The following is a 12,004-nucleotide window of genomic DNA, read 5'->3' as shown; positions in this document are numbered from 1 at the left end:
AGCTCCTCCAAGCAGAACGGGTATCCTGAGGACACCAACACACACCTGGTATCTCACATTCATCCCACATCTAAACACAAGGAATGCCCAAGCAGGGGCTTAGGCAGTATTAAACTCTGTGTGGCCCACCCTAAGGGTAATGTACTCATGGTGAACTTGGGGAAGAGGTACCTTTTCTCCCTCCCACCCAGACCTAGAGGCTGTTAGCTACATGGAAAAAAGGCTAAAAGGTCTGTTAGAAGACAAACAGACATAAGAAACCACAGTGCTGTGTCCCGCAAACGATATTACTTTCCTACTATGCGACTATTCCCAGGTAGATCTCAGGAGCAGAACCATGACAAGAGGGGATCTGCCATGCAAGGTCGGGACTTCAGCAGTCCCACCAACAGCGAGAGAGCAGCCCATTGAACAAGCAATGAGCCCGGGGCAAGCTAAGGATCAGAATGCTGCTGACAAGTGTTAGCCATGAAACACTGAGGATCCTCAGGCTGAGTTTTATGAACTGCCTCCCTTAAATGCTTTATTTTTACAGCGGATTTCCAACAGTAGGAGCTTTTACACTCTCCTAGGCAGAGGCTGAACTGCTCTCTTCGTACCGTTTCAAATTCGCCAGCTACATCTGAAGAACCACCCGTTTTTGCCTTTCTCTTTTCTTTTTGCTCTCACCAGGCTTTTTTGTGAAAGAGACACCCAGTTTCAAGCCATTTAAAAAATATCAAAAAACCCTAGTGGAAAATAATTTGCAGCTGTGATAATATCACATTTTTTAAAATATCATAATATAGTTTTAATAATAAAAGATAAAAAAGGGGTGTCTGTGAATAATTAGAGAGTGCAGTCTGAAGCCAGTTACAGTCACTGCAATTGATAATAAACTTAAAGCCCCTTGACAGCAGGTAAATGCTTTGCAACCCTGACCCCCTTCCTCTCACATTACTTAACAACCCTGCAGTTCCAGCATTACATCACCGTCCAAGTGATTGGTTCCTGCATTTTAACTCTCTCCTTGTCTCCTCCGATTAGGAGCACCACCATGATGGGGGGGGGGGGGGGGGGGGTTAAAGAACCAAAACACAACAAACCACCAAACTTTTCTCAAGTTTGCTGTGCTCCTTTTTTTGGGGTTTGGTTTGATCGAGAAAACAGCTTCTGCTGCTAAGAGGCGAGGTTACACGCACCAGAAAACAAACTCTTTCGAAGTGGAAAAGAGAGTGGGAAAGGGAGACTAGGGAGGGGAGGAGGAAGAGGAAGGCGAGGGGCAGAGAAAAGTATATAGAAATCAGAAAAGGAAAAGAAAATTAAAAACAAACCTCATGGACATCACTGAGCCTGAATTCCCTGCTGAGGTGCAGAACATGAGAGCCCTGGAATGAGTGTATGTAGAACTTGAGCCAAAGCTTAACTAGCCCGAGTGAGTCATATCCTTCCCATTTGATTCCTGTCCAAATGATGATGTAATGCTCTGGCCCTCTCCCTCGCTCGCTCCCGCTCCCTACACTACCTCCCTCCTCCCCTTTTCTCCTTTTTAGCTCAGTGCTGGTGAAGTCACCATTTAAATCTGGCAGAGCTGAAGCAAAAACTTCAATGTAACCAAAACAGCCCCAGGCCAAGTTCCAGACGTACTGAGACTCGGTGGTGCAATTGCCATTGGAAACGAGTAAACAGAGAAAGAAACAGTGCCGCCTCTGAACGGCCTGCGCAGCTGCCTGCGGATCACAGGAAAACCCAGGGACCCGACTGACATGATTGACTGGGGCTGATCAGAAGATACTGCACACAAACGCGCTCGATCCGGAACGCCCACATGGTCCCGGCTTTAGGAAGATCCGGCAACTGGAAAAGGAGGGCATCGAGCCGGAGACAAGGAAGGCAGCTGAGAAGCTGTGAAACGGATGCAGTGTGTTGGCGTGGGTCTGGGCAGAATGAATAGCGCTGCTTTTGCAGGTTATATGTTAGACCGGGATTTCTCTGCCTTAGCCATGCGGGGCTGAAATCGAGCCCCGCGTATTTGAAGGATAACTACAGGGCTGTTTCTTGATACACTTGCAAATGCACAGGTGCAAGGCACTTTCTTTCTCTGCTACTTAAAATGTACAAGAAAAGTCCCAAGCCATAAAGCACTACAAGTTTACAAACTAACTCACTGCACTGCTGCTGCTATTGCCTACCCTGTGTTTAAAACAATGCCTTTCTGGTGTTTATCTCCCAATTGTGACAGTCATGATTTTTTTTAAAGATAGAGAATGTTTCTAATTGAAACTTATAATAATTTTGCATGTGCACAAGCATAAGCTATTGTGGTGCAAAGTGCGCTGCTCCATCATATTGCAGTTTCTAATTCCTCCTGATGTTAAATGCTACAGTGACGGTGGCTGAAATACCTCCTGTGTCCTCCCCACAGAGGGTTTTTTCACTGTTCATCACTCACAATTAATTATAGTCAATACAGTACAAAACAGTTGCTTCACAAAAGAATGCAAGTCCTGAGCAATAATAATACATGAAAATGTTTAAGCAGACATACCATCCCTCAGCAATACAAAGACTTACAGCTTCAATGCCAAACTGCAGAGATGTAAGCATTGATGGCACCTGAAACTCTGGAGGGGTATTTAAAAGTGACTCCTTTCTTCATAGATCAAGAACTATTTTACAAGGGCTCTTCACCCTCTGGCTCTGTGTGAAATTCAGTTTCCTGACAGTCTATGGACACACCTATCCCCCAAAATTCAGAGAACAATAGGAAAACATCAAAGCAAATGTGTTTTCTTTGCCTCCTTATAATGATGTGAGTTTATGAAAAAAACAATTTCTATTGCCTAGCAGCATTTTAACAAACAGGTTCTTTTTTTTTTTGTGTGGATTTATTAATTGATCAAAGCAGCAATGCAACAGAGATTATTGCTGAGTACCAAAGTCTCCTCCTAAGGATATTCTTATGGTTATAAATTACCTTTGGAATATATTTCTATGGATCAACACCATTAGCTTCAGTCACACTTATGTGAGAGCAAACCAGAGTCACGGTTTACACTTAAATTCAAGTTGTTTCAGTCATGAGTTCAAATTGTTTTTAAGGTATATATGACTTTTAAAGACAGAATGAGAGGAGGGGAAAGCCAAGGGTTTATCCTATTCAATTAAACAACACAGTTCTCTACAGCAGACTGACCTGCTGGATGACATCCTCAATTGATATTGATGCTGCAGCCACTCAGAGTGACACCTTTATCAAGCAAGGCAGCTCTGAATTAGAGGTGATCAGCCATAATTATTACTGGCGCCACTGAAGCCTGTGGCTTGACAGCATCAGATGTGGTTGTTACAAAGTTTGGTCCATTGTGTCAATGGCCTGTATAACTCATTTATGTCTGAATTACCAGCTATTGATTTTTTGTCTTCTGTCATGTAATAAAATAAAAGTTAGATCATGCCTAAAGCTTTCTTTTAATTCCAGCCTTGCTGATGGTTTCATTTTAAGCTCAGCCCACTTCTCCCTTTCCATTTAAAAAAAAGTGGCTTCCAACCCCTTTTTCTATGCATGTCTAAGAGGTCATCTTCCCTCCCTCCTTATTTTGTCCTCTTTCATTTACACTGCTGGATTACATAGCTTCTGCTCATCCAGTTATGCCACTGGCTTTGCTATATACTCTGTCATGGTCCCAGGACAGATCCCTAGCTCAGAACAGCTTCAAACTGATGGGGAATTTGGCTGCAATCAAAGCACAAACTTAAATCCCCAGGCCCACCTTTGGAGGTAAAGAAGCTACTACCAAAGACCAAATCTATTACCCTAGGGAACCCAGGTTACACTGGGTCTGCTTATGCATTTACATCCATTCCTGAAGTCTTTGTCAGTGAACCAGACTTTTTTCAGCCTTCTGAAAGAACCACACTTGCACCAACCCGCTGTATTCAGAGCAAAATGCAACCAAAAAGATAATGCAGGAGCTACAGGGTATTTTATTATCTTCCTGGGGCTTCAAGGCCTTGCCTGGTAACAGTGTTCTTTCAGTAAAACCCCTTGGTTTTTCAGAAGCAAGAGGAGACCCATTGTCCATCTGTGAGCATCTTAATCAAAGTACTACAGGAGTGACTGTGTTTGTATGACAGATGGCCCTTTTAATTATTACTAGCTTCATAGACACAAAGTCAGAAGAATTTAACTGCCTTGAAAACAGCCTTTGTCTTTCAGAAGATAATTCCAGGAGTTAGAATATTTTCTGAAACAAAAAAAAAGAAAGATCCAAGCAGCCTTAATGGTCGATCATTTCTAAATTACGTGATCACACTGAAGTCCCACTTCAAGAACCAGATTGCTTTAAAACAGAACTCATGCTCCAAAGGAGTTAAAAACTTATTTGTGATTGCTGGTAGGAATACAAAAAAGTTCTTTCCAGGCAGGTATTTCCAAGGCCTATTGATTTTTTTTCTTCCCCCCTAACAGGAAACACTGTTTTCCCATTTTCCTTCCTGTGACAGGCCAGCTAATGATAAAGAATGTCCTGTGCTCAGAGGAAATTCCACTTGCATGCAAGAGCTCCCTCTTTATCTGTTTACTTGTCTATCTTTTCTTTCTCCCCCACTCCACCCCCATCCTTAAATTTCCATGTTCAGCCACGCTCAAGAATAGGGTTGTTGTGATGTGAGTTGTGGGATGTTTTAATTCTAATGGGATCCTTCTTCAAACTAGCGCCCTGGCCAGCACAGTTATGACTCTAGCTTAGCTGTCTAGTTCAGGAATGCTTGCAACACCCTCCCTGCAGCATGTTTCATCCTTGGGGAAAGGGTGGTGGGGCACACCACAGATGTTTGGTGTAAAAGAAGCTTGACAAAAATCACTGCTTCTGCTGAATGTTTCCAGTCTGAACAACCAGAAAGCTCTGAATTTCGAGAGCCCAAATGTCAGAGCTCACTGGGATTTATCTCAAAAGCATATTGTAACAAGGAACTGGGTGTACTAGAGTTGAGGTTGAGAATGGACAAATCATCAGTTCTACATGCATTTTAGGTGAGTGTGTCACAGCCAGCCTTTGGAACTGACGTGTGCTTATTTCAATCAGTGCCCCAAAGCATCAGCAAAGACCCCATGGATGAAAGCAATATAGCCTGATTATTTTTTTCTCCATTACTTGGCTCTTAAAGAGGCTTGATTAAGAAAATGTTCTGTAATAATGGTCCTACACTCAGGAAAGTCTCATTTTCATTCTGACATTATTTTTCATTTCTAACCCAAGAGCCTTACAATCCCTGTGGAATTAAAGAGGCCAGATAATTTCAGGGTTAAATAAGCTTTAATGACTATCACATGTATGGAACCTTAAACCTAGTATTAAAAATTATTTTTTTAAAGTGGCATCTCTTCCTTTTTTTAATTTAAAATAACCATCCAGGTGGTTTCCTAAGGATTTCTTTGCAAATTGCTTCCAGCGAACTTTTTCAGTTACAGACCACTGCAAACCCATGTGGTGGTATTCAGTGTTCAGTTCAACTTGGGTGTCCCATAGACAGAGGGACTGTCAGAACAAGTGTCTGCACAGAGAGGCTGTGAGGTCTGAGTGGGCTAGCTGTCACTAGCAAGGACACAAGAATGTATAGGTCCACCAATTTCAGCAGAACTAAAGCAGTGTTAAGAGAGGATATTTCAAGTTGTTCATAAGATAATGGGACACATGTTCCCAAGTCAGGAAAAAGCTGTTCTCCTTTAAAGAGACTTAGATCAAAGTGCTCAGCATTGAGCTCTTTCAGAGGCAGAGCTAGTTTTTCTAAATGGATCCTATGAGCTAGATGTACCCCTACGTACACACACATGCACAAATGTGCCACTAAGATAGAAATGCCGTACTGAAAATATTTAAGGAAGAAGAATCAAGAGAAGTTTGGATCCAACAGCTCTGGAGATGGAGATGTGCAATGTGCATGATGGCCAGTAGACTTACATACAACATTTTAGCAACAAATCTTAACCCAAATCCTCAAGAACAATCTCAAGGTAAGAAACCCTTCCCCGGTAACGGTTCTAAGCACGTCAGTGCCACTTGGGATTGATGGATTTTGTGCTGGGGCACTCAGCTACTAGGAATAGCCTACTTATTATATACTCGCCAAATAGCCGTGGGCTAGTGATGGGAGGATGACCTGGAAGTTAAGATCTCTGTATCCAATTACATACTGAGTCATACAGTCCAAGTAGTCAGCTATTTTATTACAGCTGCAAACCACAAATACCGAAGACAAATAACATAGCAATTTATGCAAAATAACCAATAATACTTTACATTTTGGTAGAACTTTTCACTCTGAAAGACCCTAAGGCACCTTGCAGGCCAGCCGTAAAAAGTCATGCAATGCAATCAACCCTTGACACGGGAGAGGGGCAGCTGGCCAGCAAACAGCACAGGAGTGCACAGGGTAGATGCTTCCTAAGGACAGAAGTAAACAATTTTTTTTAAATATGCTGTGTAATCTTTATATGTTCATGCATAATGAACTGGAGGTTCCCTTCCCCCAGTGTGACTCTTAATTACTCTTCTAATGGATAATTAGAATGTTCTCATTGAAAGTGAAGCCACTGCTATTTTTAGAGTTGCTTGAAGAAGGTTTGCCATCCATGTACCTGAAATATTTTGACCTCAGATCTCAGATATCTTAATCTTTAGTGTGAAACTTCAAAGGCTTTATCTTGGACCCAGTTTAAAACTTGTATCATATATAGCCACATCTCAGCTTTTGGAATGGAAAAAAGGACCTGGTTCTGATGTTCTTTCCCCATTGTGCTTCCAACAGGCAGAAAAGTAAGCTGAAATTGCAAAAGCTCAACTAAAAGAGCAAATTCATATACTGTAATTAAATATGTGCTGTGAAGCATAGTATGGCGAGCACTGAATGATAGTGCAGATTACAACTAAAGCAAATTTTAGTGTTCTCGTAAATTGTCTTCTTCATGCATTTTTGTTAGTCCTCATCTTTATTTTTTACCATGAGAACAATAATTAATATTCTAATGAAACTTAAAAAAAAAAAAAAGAAAAAATAGGCAAAGATTTGGAACTCTGTTCCAATTGGAATAGGAAAGTGCTGGGACTCAGATAACCCCCATTACAGAAGCATGGATATACACTGCTACCTGATAAAAACGAACACAAGGTAACTTGGTTTTCAAGATCCTCTTTTTGCTAGTAATCCAGCTGACAGTACAATATTTCCTTCATGGAAACAAACAGCTGTAACTGACCACTAAGAAATGTTTGCTGGACTCTTGCTGGACAAACTGACTTAAGCTTTACAGTTCCATGAGTTACAGAGCCAAGTAATTCTGGTCATCCTGGCTCATCCACAGGGATGATCTGAATTTAATTTACATCCAGCATCTTAACACCTAAACTCCAGCCTCATTTAGTACAGAGGACTTTTCCAATATTTCTTAAAAACCAAAGAAACTCTGCAGCACAGAGACAGATGCAGCCACAACTAAGGACCAGCCTGCAATTCCCTGTTTGCAGTGACTCTCTCTGAAATGTAAAGTTTCCAGTGTAACAACAGCCATAAGAATTAAAGCTCTATTTTGATAACATAAAGCCATTGCATGGTTAGACATTTTGATGTTTATTTTAAAGGGGAAAAACTATTCTTTTTCCCACTTTTTTTTTTTTTAAATTGCAGTTAAACAGGAAATCCTACTTCAGTTTCCTCATAATTTCACCAGTCACAGATTCATTATCTGAGAGATCCTGTCTGAAATCAAGTGAGGTCCATCTCTATCCACTTTTTTGTGGATATTTACATACTATGTTTAGCTCTCCACTGCTTTTCTACAGGAAAAGTATGGCTATCTGTTATTTCTAAACATATTAAAACCAAACAGATCTCTCACAGACACTCAAACAGATCCTTTCTGGACTCTGAAAGGAAAACATCTGCATTTTACTGATATCAGTGTCAGAGTTACACCACCAGTTTTACTGTAATTATAAATGAAAGAGAAATTATTTCTAACTTCACTTTCACACTCTGTTGTTCAGGATGCTGTTTTGCTTTTAACACCAGTTTCTATGAGTCAAAACATACAGCTTTCCTACTCTTGCATAAAAATCCAAAACAAACTCCAGAATAAAAAATCCTAGCTACAAAACATGAGTGTACACTGCAACACTCAGTGGTTAAGCATGTATTCCATACAAACTGTGCCTGGATTTACACATGGAGCAGTCATCTGCTTGCATGCCTTCTAACACTAGCCTGTCCCTGCCACTGTACAGAAATCAAATGGTTGTGCTTGTCCTTAGTAACTGCAGCCTATGCCAGTGAGGCACTTCTGTAAATTCTGTATTAGAAAAATTGCACCCTGTTGAAAAATGAACCAGAATCAGCTCAATTTTAAAAATCCCAACAAACTAGATTTTTAAGCTAAAAAAAAAATTTAAAAAAAATTTAAAAAAACCCATCCTGTAGAAACAGGATAAACAGATGAAAACATTGATGATTAACTCATCTGAGAACCTGCAGAGTCCACTCAGAGCCCAAGATTGCCTCTATCGTAATCAGACACCTCTGTGAATATGGCTGAATAGTTTTGATATAGAAGAAACAGTGACGAGATCAGTTTTCCCAGTTAACTTGGATGCGTCCCTTTAGTTTTTAACTTTCCAAACCCCAAGCCTTTACTGTTTCTCTCTTGTCTCTCTTTCACTTTTTTTTCTCCTTCCAAATAGCACAAATTTCATTTCTTAGGATTTAGAAATTTTCTACTGTTTTCATCCCTCATGTTCAAGCTTTTGCGTGTTAATTATTCTGCATGGAGATGCCAATCTGAATTGAGCTTGAAACCACTTCAGGGCTTATATATTCTTGTAATTGCTTCATAACTGGAACATATGTCTCATCACCCTGCACGTCAATAGTTGCAACATCATTTTCTCTGGCTTTTACCAATGCAATTTTAGCTCTTTCATATCTGTCCAGACTCCTGATGCAAAGACCTTTTTCCCAGCCCTTTGTGTTGAACATGCTAATTTTCTCTAGTATCCCTTTATCAGTTAAGTCTTTCTTCCTGAAGTCACTTTCTTTCGAGACCCTTACCAAGGAACCTCCCCCATCTTCCCTAGCATGTTTTCATCAGTAGTAAAAGTTAACTCCAGATCAGTCCACCACACCAGTCTAATACCTCCCAATGCCTCTAGAAAGCCAGCTTCCTGCTGCATCATTATTTAAGAGTGCTGGTATCTAGGAAATGAGCAGACCACCACCACAGGAGCTTGCTGCTACTCCATGACCACTTCCCACTGTCCCTGAGCCCTCCTCCTACATAGCTGTTTCCAGATGATGAGCTCCCAGCTTCTTCTTCTAGAAATTTTTATTAGTCCCCCCAGGCATAGCCTTGCATTTTTTAATATTGAATTTCATTCCATTGCCATTACTTCAGTACTCAAAACTCATACAGGGCTTTTTTTGTGTGTGTTGCTTTTTCCTTTTCTTTTTTTGTATGATATCCAGGTCCTTCTTTTAATTGCCAATGTCTTCAAACCCTGCGTCACCAGCAGTACTTATTATACTTGCATTACCGTCATTAATGAAAACACTAAACAAAATCAGGACTGTACTGAACATTGTGTAGCTCCACAAGCAGCCTCCTCCAATCTGAGACTTTCCTTTTCAACACCACCCAGTCTTTTCCCCTCCAGCAACCCCCATACTTAAGCATGCTGAATGAAACCTACCTGCCCTATTTCCTAGAGCAGATTCCCCCAAGTTAGCTGCAGTTGTTGAGCAGTCCGTAGCTGTCAGCAGCTTTTACAGAGTGGGAATTTGTCAGCGTGAATAACAGTGCAGGACGAAGTTTACCCTTATTTACTAATTCACAGCCCTGCCTGAAATTTCTCTTGGCTGACAGAGCAACCTTTTGAAAGCTTTGAAGCAGAGAAATGTTTTAACTACAGTAGGGATAAGTAGTACTGATACTACTGAAATAATGTAAGCAGTATTTCAGATGTCTCCTGACTCTTAAACTTTTATCAGAGAAATTTTACATCTGTGCCCCACGGACCTGAGAAGTCCCTGTGTCACTGTGTGCCATTCTGCTCTGGTTACGCTCGTTATTAGGTGGTATTGTTATGTAGAACTTTCGGTGTTCCTAAAAGGGATTTCAGGAATGCCGCAGCAAAAAACAGATGGTTTGTTTACCTGATTAATGCCGTGATCCGTGATTACAAATCTGTCTACTGTTGCTTTCACAGGAAATTATTTCAAGAACTTCACTTCTGGGTGTTGCTTCACATCCAGCACCAACTCCACTGTAAATTCATACACATGATTTATCTGGTGGCCAGCATGTGTGGGAGGAAAGATCTAGGAGTCCGACAAAACTCCTCACTCCCTCTAACTTTCAGGCCATCAGATGCAGAAATTTAGACTGTTACACTCCTAAACTTGTTTGTAAATCCTCAGCCAACGCAAACTATTAATATTGAGCTAAGTGAGTGCAAAATGAAAGTGATTAGGCACATCCTTTAAAAAAAAAAATTATACGCACATGTTTTACTAGCTCTAAATGTTAAACCAGCCGATTACATCATACCAACACAGTAAAAATGACTCCAAAGTAACCTAGGAAACTGTTTTTACTAAATAACAACTGAGTCCTTTCATTTAATCTCAATTCACACAAAACGCAAGTTTAGTTTAATCTCCCTTCACGCAATCTTATGCTGTATTTCCACGCTGTCTGTTCAGACCAGCTGGGATGCTCTTGCTGTTAGTTCGTAGGGCAAAGCTCTCTAGGGACTGCAGCAGGGCTTTCTTAGATGAGGGGCCCTTGTCTGTTGTAAGTGCTATACTTGGTGGACTGCCAGCAGCCCCAAATTTGGCAAGGTTCAGAGCACAAGTTACAGTCCAGTTGCTTGATTATCATGAATGTTATTATTTTTATTGGTCGGTTAATATGTGTTCACTTTGCTGTGTTTTAATTTTGCTTTGATTGTCCGTGTTGGCTAGTCTGTGCCTCCAGCCTAAAGAGACATAAGAATGGGCAGCCATCACAATCATCATCTAACTCTTACCCAGGATCGCTTATACAGTTCTTTTTCCTCTATGTTTTAGAGGCCACGTAATGAAATCTCTATTCAGTTGCATCTGATTCCTTAGCTGATCAGCACTTCCATAGTGCTCAAACAAAAAGCTATTAAATCTTTGCAAGTACTGTTGAAAGAAATGGAAGCTGCAGGTGCCCAAAAGCAGCTTCAGGGATTTAGTCAAATGGGAGCTGAGGAGGTAAACACAAACCAAAACCAGAATTAATTCTAGGATGTGACTGGTGTGATTTTACCTGCCTTACTGCTGTGCTCATAATACGCATATGTAGGGGAATATATCTCTCAAACACACACGTAGATAACAGATATTATCGTGTAGAAAGCATTATGTATATATAATAAATGTGACTGTAAAAAAGATAATGCTGACTTAAAAGCGTATTGCAGGATGAATGACATTAAAACTTGTGTTTACAGTTGCATCTTCATTTTCATTCTATCTCCCTTTTTTAGATACTTTCAAAACCTTCCAAAACTTTCCCTTTTTAGGCTGAAATACTGCAGGCCTGGTCTTTGCCAGATAATGAATATTTTACAAAATATTTCCTTAAACCATTTTGTCTGTTTTTTATAAGGACAGTGAAAACTGTAAAGAGTTGTAGTCAGAAACCCTGGGAACTGAGAGTTGAACTTTGCCATGAAAACAGTCCACTGAAAAAAATGCTTCAGAGGGCATTGATAAAAATTGCATTTGATTTGGTGAAGTCCTTCAAAGTTTTGTTTTGTTTAGGCCAATTATGTTTTCCACAAGTTTTCTTGCTAAGTTTTAAATCATGCACCTAAGAAAAACAACTCTATTTTTCATTTCAGCTAACCTGGCTTACATAAGAAATTTATAGGGAATAAGAAAAAGGTCTGTAAAGTGCAGAGTGCTAGTGAATTTAGAATGAAGCACAGACGAGAGGCAGACTGAT

At 40.5% G+C, this 12,004-nt stretch overlaps 1 protein-coding gene across 3 annotated transcripts in view; it reads right to left on the bottom strand.

Moving 5' to 3' along the window:
• CREB5 (cAMP responsive element binding protein 5) overlaps positions 1-12,004 on the bottom strand; it is a 255,644-nt gene that overhangs the window by 98,931 nt on the left and 144,709 nt on the right. The window contains exon 1 of one of the 3 annotated variants that reach the window (XM_062602102.1): positions 1,314-1,471. The exons of the other annotated variants lie outside the window; for them this stretch is intronic. Within the exon in view, the coding sequence (XP_062458086.1) occupies positions 1,314-1,360 (47 nt within the window). The 5' untranslated portion in view covers positions 1,361-1,471. Of the gene's footprint in view, positions 1-1,313; positions 1,472-12,004 lie in introns of those variants that run through there. 3 annotated transcript variants of the gene reach the window in all.

This window comes from Pezoporus occidentalis, unplaced genomic scaffold (genome assembly GCF_034315485.1).
Source record: "Pezoporus occidentalis ecotype Australia unplaced genomic scaffold, CSIRO_AGI_Poc_V1 ctg75, whole genome shotgun sequence".
Taxonomy (NCBI): domain Eukaryota; kingdom Metazoa; phylum Chordata; class Aves; order Psittaciformes; family Psittacidae; genus Pezoporus; species Pezoporus occidentalis.
Note: the sequence above shows the minus strand (reverse complement) of the source record. Positions and strands in the feature narration are given on the sequence as shown.